Below are 20571 nucleotides of genomic sequence, written 5' to 3'. Positions count from 1 at the left end.
AGCTCTTAATTCTGGGAAATTATCACAACCAGGAAAAACAGTACAAATACCAGCCCTTTCCCCCACAGCGGGATGGACATTTTTCGGTTGTTGTGACACCTTGTAGATACAAGTGCTAATTATCTGTCCAAAATAAAAAGTTAAGGAGAGTTTGCTATAAACCCAAATTGATTCTGACAACCAACCCAAAGAGCCAGTCTACTGCAGAGACTGACTATCTGACAGAATGCCACAATCACATATAATGAAAAACAGGACAGAACAATATTCATTTTTGTGGGAAATGAAAATAAACAGTGCCCCCCCAAAACAAAGTACAGACTCTTGTCTGCGAAATATTTCACACGTCAACAGCACAATGACAAAGTTCCTCTTTTACATCCCTACATTTAAGGAAGTTTTATTTCAGTGAAAGAGAGACATCGCATAATCAATGACTTCTCAACATTAGCCCCAATCAGAAATTTGACTCCATGGAAGCATGACCAAAGAAACAAAAGGCAATTACATTTTTTGGCAAACATTCTAAAACAACTTAGTAAATAAAATTTCCCTCATTGAAATAATTTCATAGAAGCCATTCATCCAAATCTGTATCCATGTTGAAAAAGAAATGCTCCAACTCACACCTTTCATTGCTGTGTGGAGCTCCAACTGAGAATCAAACGCACTGACATCATAATACAGAGAAGTCCTCTGGTGGATGATAACATTTTGCTTCCTTTCAAACCTTTAAAAACAAAAAAACAAAACCTGTTTGCCGCTGGATAAAGCTCGAGAGGTGGGGGGGGGGGGGGGGGGGGGGGGGGGGTTATTCCTTTGCAGGGTCTAGAGAAGAACCAAATAAGGATCTTCCTTCTTTCTTCAGGTAGGATCAGGTACTCTTACTCCAGCCAGGTCGATCCTGAGTGTTCCTGGCCGGTTTTAAACATTATAGCAGCTTTTTTTTTGTTTGTTTTCTATATTTCTTCATTTCTTCTCCACATTTCTATTTTTCCTTTCATTCAACATAATACACATCCATACAACTACACTCACAATTTGTAACACTCCTTCCAGACTTTACATCCCTTCCTCTCTCGATCACTGACATCTGCACACCACCCACCCACCCGCTCTCTCACACACTCACACACACACACACACACACACACACACACACACACACACACCTCTGTTTCTAGGCAGTTGTAGTTCCTTTGTACAGCCAGTGGACTCCAAGCCCCAGCTCGACATTTCCGAATGTAAACACCTTAAGGCATACATAATGCACTGTGAACATTAAATATTGTTTGGTGTGGGAAATACTGCCCCCTACTGACAGGGTGGGGGGAGGGGTTGGCTTACGCCAACGTTCAACACCATTTCATCATTGCAATTAAATTCACAACCCATGCACACAAACTGTTGCTTCTTAATCAGCTCAAGTGATTTCTTCTTCCTGTCTCATTTCCTTCCTCTTCAGCTTCAAATTCAGCTTCGGCAGCAATTTATTGAAGTGTGGTTATCCACTGCCGTTTGAAGTGATGAGAGGAAATGAGGCAAGACAGGCATCTTTGTCAGATGAGATGACAGATGGATCTGCATTCAAAATGGCTTCACAAAGTCAAAACACATAAGGCCTGTGGTTTTTTTTTTTTTTTGCATTGTTTAAAAAACAAAATTAAACAATATATCATTTGCAGACTCTTACTTTGCACTACGAGTCACAAAATAAATAGATCTCCCTCTTTTTTGTTTTACTTAAATACATGTTAATATTATATCTGATGCTCAAAAATACTTTTGTCTGAAGAGAAAGTCCTTCAAAAGTTAGAGACAAACCCGCTCACACATGCAGACAGCCCCTTCCACTGGTCCAGTGGTGTCAAATCCACAGGAGAAGAAGAAGAAAAAAAAAAATACTGCAAAAGCAAAGGATTGATGGGTAAAGTCGAAAAGCAGGATTGCAGGCACCAATGAAGCCTGTGGAATCAAAGGTCAAAAAGAAAAGGAGGAATGAAGCAAGAAAACAGGAGAAGGAAAAATGGTAAGGAAAGTAGGGGAAGGAGCTGTTGCGAAGGCAGCAACTGAAGGGGTCTCAATAGCTAAGAGACAGCTGGACAGATGCTCTTGGTTTGACCCTCCATTCTCAATACTGATGAGTGAAGCTGTTCTCTACTGTGCCCTCAGGACCAGGCCTGGGCTCTGCGCTGGTCAAAATCAGCTATGAGCCGCTTGATGTGGGCCAGCTTGTTGTGCAGGTACTCGCAGCGCAGTTTCTCTTTGTGGTAGTTGGGGCTGTGCTATTTTTTTTTTTTTTTAAAAGGGGGGAAAAAAAGAAAATGTCAGTTCAGCTGCACTCGGTTTGATTTTTTAAAGTGCAGAACAAATTACACATTTTGTTCATCCTTAAAATAAAAGAAGTCAACCTGCTAATGCTCTGTTATTTTCTAACCAATCGTGGCATGCACTCTTCCTTACAGAGCACTTCAGATTATGAGACTTTTAGGGCATCTTTCAAGAAACACTAAAAAGGTTAAAAGTTGTGATGAAAATGTTTAACTTTACTGTGGACATTTGTCTGTTTTGTTTCACTGACCACAATTCCAGTTTATCCGGATTTTACTCTGCATACTTCAGGCACTTTTGTTAAGAATTGGCAGAGAGTTCGCTTCAGAAAGCTCTCCTTTGACACCTTGTTCATGAACAAACACAGCAAAAAGGAAACAGTGCACTACCGTTGCCTGCACTAGCTAAACATGCCTGACATTCCTATACAAATCCATGAGGAGGTGCTTTGTCTTCCTGCTCAGAAGTTAAGTTATCTCAGCATGCCGTCATGACTTCAGCACTTTCTCACAGCTGCCATTCCTTACCGGTATTTGTGACCATTCATATTTAGCCTGCTTTAATACATTTTATAGCCATATTGAGTTGATTGGTATGCAAAAGAGGAGTCAAAGAAATAATCAGGCTCTAAACTCTAATAAGTTCACAGTTCCGAATGGTCTTAGGACAGAAAGAGCTTCTGCACATGTCCAATTATGTAATAATTTTTATGCACATGGAATATAAAGCAACAATACTGCACTAATATTTGAAGGATTTAATATTTAACGTTAATGCACCTTTTCACATCAGTTAAAACACCGTGTCATTTACACAGGTGTGCACATACCACCCTGCCACCAGTACATATATGCGTAGTGTGTCTAATTCAGATCTTAAGAATGAGCGTGATTATGGAGTGTGACAACATTTTGGCCAAACTTAATGCAACAAACATTCAAAAAAGTAAAGACTTGGTTATAGAATTCACATTGTTTTTAGGTTATATCAGGGGAAAAGGCAGAAATGCACACAAAGACTTAAAATGATGACAGCCTGTGTAACTTACTTGTTTGATCTTTTTGTACTCTTTCACTATTTCTTCTTGCACCTTCTGTAAAGATGATTAAAGTCATTAGTTGTTCCCAATGGACGTCATGTATAAACATTACAAACACGTGTTCTTTCACTTTTTGTAGATAAATGAAATACTGACCCACCTACATTTACTTTAAGGAAATAAAAAACAAAAGCTCTGATAGCTGGGGACAAAAAGCAGGACCCTGAACCAAAGCACAGAATGAAACTATTAGCACTCTAAACAAATGTCTGTCGCCTGCTGGTTGCAGGTGTCTCTGGATTGAGGAGCAGCTGTGAAACTTTGACAACACTATTACTTTTTGTTGATTATGAATAAGCTGTCCATCATTACTGCCTCCTGTTTGTTTGACAGCAGTATACAAAGAGCCAGTTGTGAATGGTTAAAGGCCAAAGACTTCATTATATTCTGTCACAGCCAACAGGACCACAAATGTATAATAATGTAGAAAATGATTAAAACACACATTAAGAGAGAGAACAGCCTGTGTCACATTTCTATGATTGTGGTCTTTCTGCAGTCATCACCAGCATCATCGAAAATGTATCCAAGCAAAAAGTTTCAATATGACCTGATGCTCTTTGGTGCCAGGGGCCAACTTCCGACACTGGGCGTCCAACTGGGTAAAGCGGCGGGTGATGTTCTCCACGCGTCCATGCAACAGGCGGTACTCGTCATACTCTGCATTGAAATCGTCCTTGTAGCTTTGCCGCTGGTCGAGGGACACCAATGCTGTGTACTTCCTGTAAACAAAGGAAAATTAGATCCATTTTAAAGTGGTGACAAAGTAAGTTTTAATTTGAAATTTCTATCCAGAAAGAGCTGTTACAGACAACACCAATACCAGCACTGGACTATGAACATGCTCTTTCCAAACTTTATTTATTCTGAATGCACCTTTGAAAAGGTCATGCCATTTATAGACATATGGGAAGTTCAACATCTGTTGCACTTCTCCATTTCAAATGTGCTACGGATAAGATATTCCCTGAACTCATTACCACTGATGTGGAAAGTACAAAACAGTCCTTGTACAGCAATGAACAAAGAATACTAGCATGCACACTGAAACACATCTGTGTTTACAGCAGCATTTCACGTGTCCTAATTCTTGTCTACTCTAATTCACTTGTGTTTGTTCAAAACATCCTCTTTTGCAATTGTTTCACAATTTGTGGTGAGAAAAGAGGAAATAAAAAGAAAAAAAAAAAGAAAAAAAAAAAAAAGACTGTTGATAATGGACCCTTTTAGAATTATAACAGTTACTTACAGGATATAGTCAGGTGTATCTATTTTGGATGAAAATTCAGTGGATTGGACTGGCCTCTCTTTGTCTGAAGAGTCTGAGGAGAGACAGCAATATGCAAGAATCTAAGTGCAGAATTTATAATGAACATTAAACATAAGCACCGCTGCTATGATGGAAAACTGTCTAACAACAGGATTTTATTTTTAACCATCTTGTTCTGATGTAAAGAATATGAACAGGTCTCTTTTAGTTGATCCCTGATGTTTCAACAGTAATGTAAATGTTTGTTGCATGATGACATTAACCCACAGCACAGGATTTTTCATTCAATATAATCAGGACCGAAAGGTACTGATGGACAGACATGCACTGCTTTTATAGGAAAAGAAACCCATTTTTCTCATGAAATCAGTGGTGCAGCTGCTGAAAAAGCAAAGGCTGCTGCAAAGAAATGGAGGCCTGTAATGTAAAGGTTGTTGTCCTGTTTTCTGAGTTAAAGTGACAACATAAATTTTCCAGAACTGCAGGTATCTGATTCAGCGGTCCATACAAGAGATTCAGAAACGCACCTTGATCTTTGTGAGAACTTTTGCTGATAACTCTCCTGGTCTCTTCATCAGGGCTCTGCCTCTTCTTGGCTCTATGACTTTCTACAGCCTGCTCCACAACACCATGAGAACTACTGCCATCTCTTTCCTTTCGCTTCCCTTTCTCCCTTTCTCGATCCTTGTCTTTGTGCTTCTTAGACTTCTTTTTAACCTTCTTACTGGTGATGCTGGACAAGGGAGGGCTAGAAATGACAGTGGAGGTAACTGTGAGTGAGGTGCAAGGCGGAGGGCTGGGGGATGGTCTGGGACCGGGGTTAGGATGCTGATAGCGATCCTGCAGGGATCTATTGGACGAAAAGGACTTGGGTGAAGGATCTCTGCAGGAGGAACTCTGGTCCACGGGCAGGTCCTGGGTGCCACAGCCCTCTGGGGTGCTTGGTGAGTTGGTGTTAGAAGCTGGGCTAGGCTGCTGGTGAGAGGGGGCAGGTGGGTGGGATGAGATGGGGAGATGAGTGGGAGGGCCTGAGGTGACATTGGAGGGTAGGGATGAGCGTTTAGAGCTGAGGCTGCCCTCGTCCTCAAGGCGATCCGAGGAGGATGCGGCTGGCCCTCGATTACTGAGGTGGGAGATGCGGGCTTTCTTCGGTGCCAAAGGATCAATGAAATCAAAGTCTGGCTGACGCTTCTGCCAAAACCCCCCCCCAATGAAACCAACCACAGAATTTAGTCTGAAAAATCATATAACACCATGGGTTGAGCTTTAGAGAATTTTTGTTCAGGTACCTGAGGCGATGTGGGAGCGCTGTCTTTGGGAGAACCACTGGATGAGGTTGCAGTTATCTCATTAGGAAGACCTAATTTGCTATTGAAGAAAAGACAGAGTGTTATCAGTGGGGAACAGTCTAAGTGGCAAGAAAGGGCAACTTAGAGGGTAGCCTTCAACCATCATTACACTAAGACCTGCTAAAAATGTGGATTGGTCATATTCATGAGGCTTAATTTACATTTTTCCAATGCCACAACACAAGAAGGAGAAGAAATGGCTCTAAAACACAAATCTGTAGTGTAGCTAATGTCAAAATAAACCGTACCACAAGCTAGTCTAAACAGTGTCGATGTTTTCATAGAAGCTATAGCATGTACTGCAGGCTGTAGCCACACACCAAGATAACAGAACAGTGTGTTTTCTTCACTCTCTCACGAGTTTCAGCGTTTCATTCGTTCTTTTGGAAACTGTGCTCATGTATGTAAAACCACTTCTGCTTAAAGTGTAAACAGTGTTAGCCCAATTACACACCATAAAGAACAAATGCTTTATCACTACAGGCAAGCAGGAGACCATTTAGGAGCATAATTGAGGCTATATTTTGGGTCTTTTGCCATGTGACCAAATGACTGATGCTTCTATTCAAGCATGAGGATCTCTGCTCTGTATTTCACATCCTACCGTTCTGTACATTTCCTTTCAATATATCGACTGCTTTTAATTTAATCAAAGGCAACTCAAAATTAATCAGAATAAAAAGCTGAACTGGCTGCTTGTGTACCGAGTCAGGATCCGGTCAATCTGAGACTTCTCATCTTCTGAGTAACCAGGCCAGTCTCGCTGGACGTCACGGTATATGTAGTCCTTCAGAGAATATGCATTGTCTTTGGGATTCAGGTTTGCCACCTAATTTGCATAGAAACACACAGAGTTTCAAAGTTAAGTTGTGGCAGCAGGAATACTGGTATAGATACTTCGTACATCCTGTGCTGGCTAAACATCTGTGTATGTAAATACTGTTCAACGACTAACAGTCTCATTTCTCATGAATGAAGCATTAATAAAGTGAGCAGGATTTCATCAGGCAGATCTGCAAGCAACAATCTTGTTAGCCTTCTTAAACAGACAAATCTGTTCAAACTCATGCAACTCTCCTGTTGGGAAATACCTGCTGCAGGGCGGTCCCCAATGAGTTGCGATCCTTCTGGTTGATACCGTCACGCTGCAAACGTGCTAGCACTTCCAGCTTCTTGTAGGGCCTGAGTGCCAGCAGATGAATGATGCGGTCTCTGAACGGCCGCTGCGATACAGGGTTATTGGAAAGGCACTTACGAATAGTGTTGGCTGGGTTGATGGGTGTGGAGCGTTTACGCTCTGGGACCACTTCTGGGGTGGATAGTGCAGGCTTACGGATATGTACTTGCTTTCCTGGAAAACAGAAGGAAAATGGAAAGTTACGACTTCTCTTCTCGGCAGACTGGCTCATCACAGATGATTCTTTTACGCTGACAGATAAGAACTTCTGATTAACATCTCTTATTAAAAGTGGGTGTCAATTGCATCTACATTACACATACATTAGGACTGATCCAATGATTATAATAATGAGAGCTTAAAGAAATGGATCAGGGTTTCCACCAGTGTATTACAATCCTGGCAATGTGCTTAGGCTAAATGGATCTATGCCAGACCTATGGACTGGGGAGATATATATATATTTTTTTTTTTAAAGGTATATTAAAGGACCAGGAATAACTTATACCATAATACTCTTTTACCTGTGTTCACTAATGGATTACAGTAGGCTAAATCCTCCACTGCTGTATGTGAATGACATTAACCAGGATTTGGTCACCTACACATGGGTTGAACCTTTCTGAGAGGAAATCATGTGAGAGTGTCAATGGCATGTAGGAAGACCAAAGAAGCTGAGCTGCTCAAGTCAAACCTTATTTCAAACTGACATTAGGAACTGTAACCACAGAATATAAGAGACACAATGAGTGCTTTTGTTATGTCAGTGACATTCACGATTTCAGTTTTTGAAACCAGTGACAATATGGTCTGATGTTAATGCCATTTCCAGTGAAAGTGTATGTGGCAAGAAAACTGACCATACCAAACTACATAACTACACTAAGCAGCTTAGAGAACCCATTTTAAAGTGTTGACGTTAAAGCCAGAGAAACCTTATTACTGAGCAATGTGCTTAATCATGGTGTCAACACTTCCCTGTATACCTCTTCATGGTCATTATGAAATTCTAAAGCTCTTTAAAAGATTAAGGTTAGGGAAAGGAAGAGAAAGGAAAAACTCCTCCCCTCCCTCCTCGTCAAAGAAAAGGAAAAAGACTCGCAAACAGTGACAGAGATCAGTGACAGATTCTAGCAGGCGTAATGCTTTTGCATCACATTTTTCTTCTTCAGAAAGAGATATTCTGTACAGACCATCTGTACATTTATTAAGAGTTACTGCTTTTAAATGCGACTGCAGAAGGCAGACAAAGATTAGGGAAAGTTAGAGGCTGCTATCTGAAACAAAAAGCCTGCGAAAACAAGAATCTAAAGGCCCCTGGCACATCTGTAAATATGATACTTACTTCAAACCAGGTGCTACAAACGACTGACCCACCCCCTTTTCTGTACATCATCTCGATTCCCAGTTTCTATGTGACAGTACATGCAAATATACAAATATATCCCCAGGGCTCAGAAAAATAAAAGGCTTTTAGACTACATCTACAGTAAATAGTGTACATTTTTAAATGCTTACTTGTATGTGTGAAAATAATGACATTTAAACCACAAACTGGGATTTGTAGCGATTTCTATAGTGAAATGGGACAGATATACTTTGCCCTCCTTTTCTTTTTTGGCAAGCAACAAAATTTCATCACAATTCAGATCAGGATAGAGATCAGAAAACTTAAAATAAATACAGAACAGGGCAACAGCTCTTTACCGTGGGTTATAGTGAAATTTAAAATACTTGATTACTGTAGAAGATGAAGACAACAAAGTTGTCTTCTTAAATTTGCTGGCACCCAGGCGCGGCCTGTGAATGCAGTCTGGTTACATTGCTGAGTATCAACTCTCTGTGATCAGTCAAACTATCTTTTAACGTTGCATAAGCCAAAGTATTTGAATTTTACGCATTCTTTTTTGTCAGACATCTGAAAAGCAGGGAATACCTAATGTAGGCCTAGATTAGCTGCATGTACCAGCAGTCATTCTAAACATGCAGCAAGTTTAAGAGCAACAGCTATCTGTATATAAAACACTGTAACAACTATACATCCCTCATGTGTAAGGAAAACATGAAGACATAATTTGTTGAAAAGATAAATGTTAAACACAATAAAACAAAAGTAAAGCGTGTACTATGTGGCAAGCTATGCATTACTAAAACAGCATTAGCTTTATCTGCCACCATTTGTCATTATCAGACAGACTCCTAATCTGGAAAAAACTGAGACGGCAAAATAGCTTAGTCAGTCGCAATAATGGCTTTGAATAGAGTTAGTCTGTCAGCTTTCACCTATTCAGGCTCTCAAAAGAGGCAGAGTTTGAAAAGAGAGAAGAGGGGTTGTAAAGCCATGGTGACATGTGGGATCCACACCGCCCTTTGACTGCGGCAGTGGGAAATAAGCGAGATTGTAGGAAGGGTCTTACCTCTGTACTGACCACCAGGCTTGATGACTTTGGTCCCACGTTCTCGTGTGTCCTCCACAGCCTGGGTCATGCGCTCCCGGGTCACCTGGTAGGAGTCATTGGTGGCACACACTGTGACCTTGTCGTGTACTGTCGCCAACAATGCCAGGTGTGAGGCCCCTGAGCTAGAGACAAAGAGGGAGTGTGGAGGAGAAATGTAATGCAAGAGAGGGATTACCTTCCAGCAACGTGTGGTAAGAAAGTAACAGTTGATTCAGCTGACCAGCTATTAACACTACCTCGACGCATACTGATGGATGCACTCGAAGCTTCCCTGAGGGTTGTCCTTGCCCACATTAGACAGATAGAATTCAAAATTGTGGAAGGCGTCTGAAGAAGAGTCACTCTTGGGAATCTTAATGCGCTGTCAAATAATTCACATACATATTAAGTATAACACAAACAGTATAACAGTGTATTCAGCAGTAGAGCTATAGAGGATGATGTGAACAATTTAAGAGTTACGAGGAAACAGGACAACCCAAGTTCTTATCATCTAATGGGAGGTGAGCCATGCCATTATGGAGTACATACATCATACAAAAATATATATGAACCAATTATTAACTTGATATTTTATCGAGAGGAACATCAGAGGAAAACACACATTAAAAAAGAAAAAAAGAAATGATCTTGCTTTATAAACAATTCCGTTTGAATCATTAAAATCATTAAATTGGCCATTTTGTATTGAATTTATATTTTATTACAAGTGCTAAAATGAGTTAATGCCAGAAATTGTTAAGTGGTTTTACTGATTTTAGGATCAATGAATACAACTGGCAAGCTTATTTTTATCAGTTAATGCAAGACTCACAACCTAAAATACAACCAGGTTTTTTGTTTTCCTTGTTGGACTTACCCCTTGTAGTCCCTTGAACTGTATCGTTGGCCGCAGAGAAGGAACATTCTGCAAATAATGGGAAACACACATATACTTTAACCCCTGAAACAAAAAATATATACAGACATAAATAAGCATTAAAAAACAAAAAACAAAACAGAAAATAAAGGCCTAGAATCTACACTACACTTTACTCCCAGTCCTCCTATAACATATGCTTCCATCATAATGCAGACAAATGCTGAATGCTTAACCACTTGCTCTGCATGTTTGTTTAAAGGCTACATTTAAAAACATGCTGCTAGGACTATAGCTGACAGCCAGCTGATATCTGACGAGCACGTGCCTTCTTTGTCTGTGGGAGAGCAAGTAACTAGGTCATAATCAGTATTCATGATGCAAAAGAGAAAAAAATGAAGAGGCAGCACAGCAAAGATAATCCCTGTCAATCACGCAACTGGGAACTTGTTAACAGCGCTGTGTCTGATGCAGTGCTGCTGCTGATCTTCAGATTATTTCACCAATTAACCAACTGGTTGTTTGGTCAGTAAATTATCAGACAAATAGTGTGAAGCCTCACATTTCCAAAGCTCAAAGCACATCGGTCTGGCCAGAGCTATTTAAACAGTCACCCAATTATTGCAGTTTTCCTTGTATGGACAGCTTGCATGTTTTTTTCTGAAGCCATGGGTGATTTGCAGCATATAATGCTCAGCGAGCCACTTAAAGACAATCTTTACCTGAGGGCCGAGAGAGAGAGAGCGAGAGAGAGCGAGAGAGAGCGAGAGAGAGAGGCTATATAAATCAAAATGACCTGTGTCTTTAAGTGGTAGGTGAAATGATTTGTTTTGACACTAAAAACAAACCAGATATTTTTAAATAGTAGATTTCTAAATCTCTTTTATTTACATTTGTGCCAGTGGCTACTTGAAATAAGAGTGACAGCCACAAATATGTGGTGGCTGCTCTTCAGCGGTATACAATAACCTGGGAGAAGCACATGACTCCCAGTTTCTTCACCCAGCTTAAGTACACAGAAGAACCAGTCAGCTAGACTTGTGAACTAGTCTGAGTGGGAGGTATGCGCATTTTAACAGATTCTCCACGTTGCTGAGTCTTCCTAAAGCGACTCAAGAAGTAGGTGACTGGATAAAATGGGCACTTTTTTTTTTTTTAAACATTGAAATAAATATGTCATGGTTGTAAAAGCTGTGCTACTCCAAGCCATACTCCCTCCTCCCCCCACTCGCACCGTTCTGATCACATTTCACATCACCACAGAAAGACAAAGATAGCCGGCTTCCAGAGTTCGATGACTGGGTTAGCTACAGCACACATTACCGAGAGGGAGAGAGAAACAAAAAGCAGGCAGTTTTTGGCTGCTCAGTCAGCAAGAGATTGCAGGCTGCTGTTCAGTGCAGAGAACAGACCAACATTACCACATCCAATAAGGTTGTAGCACGGGCTGTCACAAAAGAATTCCCTCAACTAAGTGATAACGCAGCCTGCCAGCTGTCACAAAACCGTGTGAATAATCATTTTGGATTTTGCTTTATATCCACATTTTATAAACACATATATTTGCAAGAGGAATTCTCACGGGGCTGACAATAAGCCAAAGCTTATCATACAAGAATGTATACAATGTGTGGCTGGCAGACGGACAGGTAAGTGTATATGCAATAAAATGATAAAGTCTCAGAAACCTCAGCACACTATAGCCTACTAGCAAGCTATAATGTATCATCCCTGAGTGGAGACCTAGACCTGGCCAGTGTGTTACGTAACAGCGTTGTTGTTGGCAGAGAAAAGTCAGGTAACCTGGCTTTAGGCCTCCTTATTCAAGACTGCAGAGGTTCAGATTAGTCCACCTGCATTCACCTCAACAAGATTACACCATTCGTACGGTTCAAGATTAACAAGTTATATTTAATCGGCACAGGCATGCAGTGATCCAGAGCAAACAGTAGTTTTAAAAGCACTACTTTGTGTTACAGCACACTGGCTTGAATTAGTTCAGAAAGAGTATGGAAATACATTACATTAATGCAAAAAAAAAAAAAAAGAAAAAAAAAAAGAAAAGGACAAAAATAAGCTGTTCTTCTTGCTTTCATTTTTTTAAGGTCTTGTATTAGACATATTTATAAATGCTGGCTCATTCTTCTCAGTGAAGCTTGATGCCAACTAGAAAAAGATATATATTGAATGAATTAAGAAAGAGAGAAAGAAAGAAACTCAATAAATAAATATTTGTCCTATGAAAACATTGGAGATGCTTGCTCAGTTGTATCTCTAGCTAGTGTTGGACTGCAACAGATTATAACAAAGTTAAACAGTTAAAAAAGGGCGAGCCTGACTAGGAGCTCCATATCCCTGCCAGGTTTTTGTTAGGTTTTGCCAGCTGGCTAAATCTAAACATATGGCAAGCTAACCAGTCATCGACATGCTTCAAACGGCACGAACCTGTGATCAAAGTTAGATTATCACTCATTTATTGCTATGTTTCCACTCCTGCTCTTAATATATAACGTCGTCGAAAAAAAAAGTTCAGGTTACTTGACTGCGATTTAATATTTTAATGTTAAAACGCTATGCTCATGAAGCTTGTCTAGTGTATTCGTCGATATGAGCCTACCACTTTCCTAATTTGGTAAGCAACATTAGTTTGGCAAGAAAAAAAAATGGACTAGGTTGGTCAGCAAAACATAATAACGTAGAGCTAGCGTTAGCTAATCAGCGTCCAGCTCAACCAACAGGTTTTTACGTTAAATCATATTTGTCAGTTCGTAAAACCTGGCTAGAATATAAGACCAAGGTCTCATTTATCTTCTGCCGTTGATTACTTTCACGACACCCAACTAATGTGATCAAAAAACCCAGCTGAAACTCGCTCTGTCAACAGCTTAGCTAACTTTGTAGCTTTTAGCTATGCGTGGCAGTTGGGACTTCCTAGCTGATCCGAGCAGTGTCAGTTTGAGTCCTTATTCTTGAAATACACGGCGTTTTACTCACCGTACAGTTTTGGTAGGTCTCTATCGCCCTCAGTGCTGTCTCGGTTAACTTTACATGTAATACAGTGACTCTTTCTGCGCTTTGTTGGCCACAATTTAATCCGTATCTCCCATCCACGGAGAGCGCCGCCATCTTTACCAGCCCTCCACCATCGTCCCTCTGAAGGCTGGAGCATTTAGCAGTCCAAGCTCACTGTTCGCACTCTGACGGGGAGGGATTACGCTTACTGCCCTCAGGACTCACACCTCTGTATGTCTTCACTTGTCAGCTTGCTATTTTTTCCTTCTTCAACTTTTACCACAGCGACTTTTAAGTACGTCGTAAAGATATATATGTTTTTTTTTAAGACTTTTGGGCATTAATAATATATTAAGCATTTCTTCTATAACTTAGATATGATTAGCAGCCTAATTCACAGCTGTATCTTGCTATGTGTTTAATAAAACGAGACTGCAGGAATTGCTTATTACTATAAGAGGAAAAATTACTAGTTAGTAGTCCCCCTTCTGTGTAAGCCAATAACCTCTTTCAGCTGCGCATTCTTCCTCTGCCTGCTGTGTTTTGCTGACACGGTGAAACTGATTCTAACCTGCCGAAACTGTGAAAGGTAGCTGCTGGAGCAACATACAGTCTACAACAAGTACCTTTCCTTTCAAATAAGTTTTTTACCACTGTTATCCTGAATTTCAGTTACTTTTGGACCTCTCTGAACTATAAACACCCATACTGGCCTATAGCTTGATAGTATTTTATATGGTGCCTTTAATGATATGGCATATAAGATAACATCAGCACAAGTTTTCACCCCCCTGTAAGCTGGACGACTATCTCCCAGTGTCAGTCCCCTGGAATGGTGATTATTGGCTTAGCCCCAGGCAGGGTGGGGAAAGGCTTGTGTGAATCAAGCAGATTATCATGGCTCTTTACCCCACCCTTCCCCTTGAGTAGTTACACACACTTGCATGCATGCCCACACACAAACACACACACGCACAAACATATTGAGAACTTATACATCAGCGCACTGACAAAGTAACTCTTTTCATTTCTCTAGAAAACATATGCACATATAAAGTTTATTTAAGCCACTCACCAAAGTCATTTTAGAGATAACTGATCAAAGCCTGTTTTACATTGAAATAAGGGAAGCCAAAGAAATTCAAGCCACTGATGACTCTTTAACATTTCAACAGGTAATTTTGCATTTGTGTACAGCCCACTCAAGGAAGTATATGAGTTTGAACCCTATTCTATATAATAAGAATTGAAGGAATCACCCTTGTCCTATTCATCCAGCACAACAGATTTATCTGTCAGCAAAGTAAGATTTGATATTCAGATTAATATCTTCTCACATCACTGATTTCTGTGTTGTCTCTTTTTTGCTTTAGGTTATGCTGCTCCTGGAAATATGCTCTCTTTGACCACCACTAAACCTGCTTTAACCTGCTTTGCATAGTGGAATGAAAAAGGGGCACTGATCATGGATCAGACTGACAGAATAAAGGTAAACTAAGCAACATACCCTTTATACTGTTGGTAACAAAGGTTTTCAAAGCAGGTGTTCAAAGCAAGGGAGTGGTTTCACAGGCTGATCTATAGTTCTGGTGACTGCTGATCTAATTAAAGAAATACAGATTCATAAAATCCATGTCTTTCCCCCTTTTTATAGCCAAAGAAGAAATAGGTTTCCATTGTAACAGCCACAGTGATAGTGGCTTCAAAAAAGATAAAAAAAAAATACTCAAGATGTTTTTTTTTTCTCAGTACATTAATTTGACTACTTAGATGTAAGGCACAGTCAGTCTGTCTTAGTGAAACTAGCCCCAGATGTTGAGGAACTCTGCACACGGAAATCACTTTGTGTTCTGTGCATTTGTCGATATGTGAAAGCAGGGTGTTATGAGACAGAAAGTCCACTGAGTAATTCTGTTCCAATTTGAATACCAGTAATGAGTCAAAAAACATGCAGGTAGCAAGCCGTGATGGCTTGTATTGCAGGATTATTTGAAATCCACCTTCAACTTCACTCCACGTGGCGGTCTGGCCCCGAGGACAGATTCTGTTGGCAGTGAGAAGAAAACATCTGCTGCTGTTTAAGCCTCCCATTAAAACACAGCACACATGGAAAAGAAAGCAAAGTGAGAATGTGGGTGTATGTTTGTGCGCGCGCGTGTGTGTGTGTGTGTGTGTGTGTGTGTGTGTGTGTGTGTGTGTGTGTGTGTGTGTGTGTGTGTGTGTGTGTGAATGAGAGAGAGCGAGAAAGGCCAAGGCACAGACAACACAAAACAACCACCATCAGGTCGTTTGAGTTTGCTTTTTACTCCAAGTCATAAACCAGCTTATAGTGGAAACTATTCAGTACATCCTGAAACATTTTCAAAAACATTTACTCTCACAAAGCTCAAATTTAGACACGTGCAATCTGGGCAGACAGCATCCTGTTGTGTCCATTTTCAGCCACCTGGTCTTTAAAAACCTTGAAACAGCAGCTCTTCTCGTTAATGATTGGCCACTGTGGGGAAAAGAGTGCACTTACTCTGTTGACTCTTATCGCTGCTGACCACAAAGCCAATGGAGCAGTATCTCTGAGGCTGACATTAATGGAGTAGACAGGACTTTCCTTTTAAAGAGACAGGTCAATTTCTTTTTGTCTGCTCTGGCAGAGATAGGAGGTGCAGGGGATCGTTCCCCCAAATGGATCTTTGATTCAGTGCAGATTGCGCAGTTTGCTCTGGTGTGATTGCAGGCTGCATTTATTGGCCTATAGAACAAACAGTTAAATGGAAATTGTGACGTTAACTGCAGTATGTGCCCCTCCGTTATCTTTTCTTTCCATCATCTGTCCTGTCATAACAGCACAGTCAGATATAACAATAGAAACAGTCCTCTGTGTAGATTTATGGGTCTTTTTTTTTCATTTAAAAAAAAATCAACATTTGTGTTCTTCTCTCTGCTTATCATTATAAGACTCACATTGCCTTCCCAAGGACAGCAGCCTATGTACAGGCACTTGAGCAGACAGGTCAGAATCCCACCAGCTGTACTCTGGGGACAGCACGCAGGTCGGCCTGTGGTCAATCAGGTATCGGTTCAGGTAGCTCTCCTCTAGGCCCCTGGCTGTTATCCCATCAGCGTGGTCCTGAAGAATGAGCAAAGAACAAGCGAGAGCAAGTTTGTACATCTCAGATACCGCCCCGCCATAAAACTCAGAGGTGTAGTAAAAGTCTCCTTCATCCTCCTCCACGTAAGCTGATGAGCCTTCATCATCCTCATAAGGGAAAGCATTTCTTGGCATCCCATAGAGTTCTGGGTGCAGTGTAGCCACCAGGTCTCCAAGGATTTCCGCTCTAACAGGAGCAACAAACTCCTGGTCAACATCAGCACAGAAGATGTAATCAGTCTCACTGTCAATTGATTTTCGGATGGCATCACCAAGAAGGGTCATTCGACGATGAGCCAGCCTTTCCCACCCGGGCAGCTCGGCAATAGGAACCACCTTCATCTCTCGTTCAGGCCCCAGCTTGACGGGGGGATCCAGAGAGCGGGGATTATCTGTGAGGATGTAGTATGTGACTACTTGACCAGGAAGAAAGTAGGTTTCAGCCGAGTACAGGAAACGCCTGATGAACTGGGCATAAGTCCCCACCACAAAGGCCAGCAGACCTATGCGCATTTCCCGTTGTGCAAATTTAGCCCTGCACGATGCCGAGTGGCGGCTGTCACCCCACACCAAGGGAGCACCCCATGGCGTCTCTGCAGGAGTCTGCGATTCTGCTCCCTTGAGCACCTCCATGTCTGTCACTTTTCTCCCCCTGTCCATTTCCAAGGGATGAAATATAGGGTGAGCTGGGTGCACTCTGGCAGCAGCTCTGCTGCCATGAAGGTAGTCTGAGGAGGAAACACCAGACGCTTATTTGTGCAGTGCAAACTGATCTTATATACTTCTACTTTGTAACTTGTACTATGCGCAAAATATTTAGAGGAGATGATTCATAGCAATCTGTCCCAAGTGAAGCCAAAAGCAAAAAAATAAACATTTTTCTGTGGAAATTAATTAAAAGCGTGTGTTTTACTGAGCACATGACTCAGCTGAGGTTTTTTACTGTGTACTCTTCTAGGTGTATGCAGTGACACAAAGGGGTAGAGCAGAACACATTATTCTGTACACTTACATATGATAAGAGACAGGAGAAAACAGCACAGGACTAGTTGTATTCTGCTCACTCTGATTGGTCCTGCTTGAAAGGCAAACACACAGATGCAAAGAAAGACTGACATTACATGGGACTGCACGAGATAAAACTAACATTTTTCTGTATCGCATGATAGGTTTAAAAAACTGCAAGTTTTTTATGTCTGTTCTTCTTTCTGCTTGATTCAATGTGAGTCTCTTCATCTTAAAAGTAATCCAGTTTTAGCGTACATAAATACAGCACAAATCAATCAGGCGTAAACAACCAGATTTGACATCAGTCGAAGAGGTGGAGCAGTGGTCATAGATATTGCACTAACCTGATGACGCCTTGCAGAAAGGGAACAGTGCCATACTGTGACCTGCTGGTGGTAAAACACGCAGAGCCTTTCCCGAAGGCACTATTTTTTTGCTCCTCTGTTTGTGTTTCTCTGTTGCTCACTCTGTCTCTTCCTGGAAATCTACTGTTTAACTCACTGTTTTTCCACCAGGATTTTTTTTCGGGGTCAGTTTTCCCACATCTTCCCTATGGTTTGTATTTTTCTCTCGCTGCGTTTATAATATTTTCCTCTCCTTTTTCTTCACATACCTTTCTTCATCTCCCCCCTCTCACATTCTTCTTCAGGCTTTTTGCAGTATTCACTTCTGGAGAAAAACCAAAGTAGCCAGATGTGAAGGGAAAAGAGGGAAATGGGAGGAGATGAGGGGAGGAGAGTAAGACATAACAGGGCAAGAAAACCATTAAAAGGTAGTGTTACACCCACACTTCTTTCCTTCTTCCCCTCTGTTTAGACAGTACAGGATACTCAAAATAGAAGGACAACTTCCTCAAATTCATTTTTAAATCTCAAGATTTGCACAGATAAGTCATACAGCAGGCATCAGGCATTTTTTCCTTATCCTTTCTCCTTCTGCTCCACAAGGTGGCACTATTCAATATCAAATCCAGTGACAGAAGCTGCTCTAACTGCTTGTTGCATTGTTGCAACAAGTATCATACAATAAGACAAAACATTGTCACTCTCACATGAAAAAAAAAGCAATTAAAGAGGGTTATTATAAAGTAACTGAAGCAAATATTTGAATGTTTATGGGTTTAATGCATGTTTATGAGGTTTAAAACACATCTGGACAGTGTACATATGCAGCTCAGTGGCCCCATTTCAGTGCAAATTAACAAAATAGAACTTATTAGGACAATTAGTACTTCTATTTAATTTAAAGAAATTGTAGATTTTAGACAGACAGTGCATGAAAATCTCATTTCCTTCAGATTTTCTATTCTCAGCAAGTTGTAATTTCAGTGCGAGGTGTCAATGCAGGGCTTTGGTCCCTACACTGAGATATGATCACTTATAAGTTCAGGATCACAGAAGACTAAGCAACACTACACTAATTTATTTTAGTTATTTATTTTCTGGGTATCATAAATGCCTCTACCAGTTTTTAATGTAAAAGCTGCTTATGCAAGTTCTAGTGCTAAAAGACAAGCTAGGGGATTCCAGAGTCTCTAGTCTCAGGAAACCACAATTATATGACAATAAATTGATAAATCAACTATTGGAAGGTTTTAGAAGGTTTGTGGATTAAACAGCAGATTTAGTCATGTTCTATAAATAGCAATACTGTTCTTTACAGAACATGGCTAAGTGAGTGTTAGCATTGTATGGCTTAAATTTACTTCCATTAAGAAAAATATGAATGTTCATTTTGAGCCTCAAAAAGAGAAGCTTTTCAGAAAAATCCAAAGTGCATCCGCTGGTTAATCTGCACCCACTGCTTGTCTTTCTGGACAAAATATCAATGTAGTCGTACACTCAACAGTTATTCAGCTGCACGCAATCACATGGCAATAAATTCAGTGCTTTTAGTGCCTCCTTGAAATTGTGATTCATGTGTTCAATAATGTTGATTTCTAGATTTCATAAAGTATAATCTGGACTTGATTATCTATTGGGAAACCTATCTAATGTTCAGCTGTAAAGCAAATATCAAAGCATGGATCCATCCTGCCTTGTATTAATGGTTCAGGCTGCTGTTAGTGAATTAATAGTGTGAGGAATGTCTGTTTTTGGCACACTTTGGGCTCCTTAGTACTAACTGAGCACCGTTTAAACACCACAGCTTACCTGAGTATTGTCAGCGATCGTTATCGTGTCTTTATGACCACAGTGTAGTCATCTGCATTCAGCAGGATAATGCACCATGTCACAAACCTTTAAAAAATTCAAACTAGTTTTTGGAGCATGACTTTATTGTACCCAGGTTGTCTCAAAAGTCCATTGGTCACCAATAGAAGACCTTTGGGATGCGGTGGAATGGAAGAGCCACATGATGGATGTGCAGCCAACAAGTCTGCAGCAACTGTGTGATGCTCTCATGTCAATATGGACTAAAAATCTGTGAGGAATCTTTGCAGCACCTTGTTGAATTACAGCAGTGCAGAAAGAAAAAGGGAGATCCAACTCAGTATTAGCAAGGTGGCCCTAACCTATTGCCAGAGACTCAAACACACACAAGAAGTCACTTTGCAGTTTATTAAGATAAATAATAATAATTTTTTGTACACCCATACAGATATCACAACATAACATTGGTTTGTGTAAACAACTCTGGCCTGAAGTCTCAGCCAGAAACTAAAACATAAAGGAAACAGCATGGACTACACTAAAGAATGGCTAAATTACAGGGTGCATGTAAAGCGTTTTTCCAAACATTGTTGTTTTCCTGTCACTGTGCTGGCAGAGCAGTGGGGGCGGGCAGCTCCAAGCTGGAGGGTAGGGACTCTGCATAAGAACTTCATAGCTATTTATGTCATAAACACTTACACTAGCATCT

At 40.7% G+C, this 20571-nt stretch overlaps 2 protein-coding genes across 3 annotated transcripts; both read right to left on the bottom strand.

The window, feature by feature from the left end:
• Nucleotides 1–1125: 1125 nt before the first annotated feature.
• ell2 (elongation factor for RNA polymerase II 2) lies at nucleotides 1126–13697 on the bottom strand. The gene is made up of 12 exons (XM_085353101.1): nucleotides 13539–13697; nucleotides 10545–10592; nucleotides 9922–10046; nucleotides 9644–9807; nucleotides 7141–7400; nucleotides 6754–6878; nucleotides 5990–6068; nucleotides 5228–5891; nucleotides 4680–4752; nucleotides 3981–4152; nucleotides 3380–3424; nucleotides 1126–2285 (listed from the first exon to the last, which is right to left on the bottom strand). The coding sequence occupies exons 1-12, from the start codon at nucleotides 13668–13670 to the stop codon at nucleotides 2169–2171; spliced, it is 2004 nt and encodes a 667-aa protein (XP_085209227.1). The 5' UTR covers nucleotides 13671–13697; the 3' UTR covers nucleotides 1126–2168.
• A 2739-nt stretch (nucleotides 13698–16436) lies between these two features.
• Nucleotides 16437–18111, bottom strand: LOC146631776 (globoside alpha-1,3-N-acetylgalactosaminyltransferase 1-like). 2 transcript variants are annotated; one of them, XM_085353109.1, is made up of 3 exons: nucleotides 18054–18111; nucleotides 17714–17779; nucleotides 16437–17429 (listed from the first exon to the last, which is right to left on the bottom strand). In XM_085353109.1, the coding sequence occupies exons 1-3, from the start codon at nucleotides 18085–18087 to the stop codon at nucleotides 16471–16473; spliced, it is 1059 nt and encodes a 352-aa protein (XP_085209235.1). In that variant the 5' UTR covers nucleotides 18088–18111; the 3' UTR covers nucleotides 16437–16470. The 2 variants fall into 2 exon arrangements, with proteins under 2 accessions (XP_085209235.1, XP_085209237.1); XM_085353111.1 differs by having other exon boundaries at nucleotides 17714–17776; nucleotides 18054–18087.
• Between the last annotated feature and the right edge of the window lie 2460 nt (nucleotides 18112–20571).

The sequence above is a fragment of the Diplotaxodon limnothrissa genome, linkage group LG5 (assembly GCF_057381915.1).
Source record: "Diplotaxodon limnothrissa isolate DT_005_m linkage group LG5, D_limnothrissa_male_GT1.1, whole genome shotgun sequence".
In the NCBI taxonomy this organism is placed as follows: Eukaryota; Metazoa; Chordata; class Actinopteri; order Cichliformes; family Cichlidae; genus Diplotaxodon; species Diplotaxodon limnothrissa.
The sequence above is the reverse complement of the archived record's forward strand: the minus strand, read 5'-3'. Positions and strand labels throughout refer to the sequence as shown.

Coding starts and splice junctions, on each gene's coding strand:
- ell2 (XM_085353101.1), bottom strand. CDS start 13,670: ATGGCGGCGCTCTCCGTGGATGGGAGATACGGATTAAATTGTGGCCAA. Junction 4,753..5,227: donor AAGTTCTCACAAAGATCAAG/GTGCGTTTCTGA, acceptor GTCTCTCCTCAG/ACTCTTCAGACAAAGAGAGG. Junction 4,153..4,679: donor GATACACCTGACTATATCCT/GTAAGTAACTGT, acceptor CTTTGTTTACAG/GAAGTACACAGCATTGGTGT.
- LOC146631776 (XM_085353109.1), bottom strand. CDS start 18,087: ATGGCACTGTTCCCTTTCTGCAAGGCGTCATCAG. Junction 17,780..18,053: donor TTTCTGCAAGGCGTCATCAG/GTTAGTGCAATA, acceptor TTGCCTTTCAAG/CAGGACCAATCAGAGTGAGC. Junction 17,430..17,713: donor TCTCCTGTCTCTTATCATAT/GTAAGTGTACAG, acceptor TTTCCTCCTCAG/ACTACCTTCATGGCAGCAGA.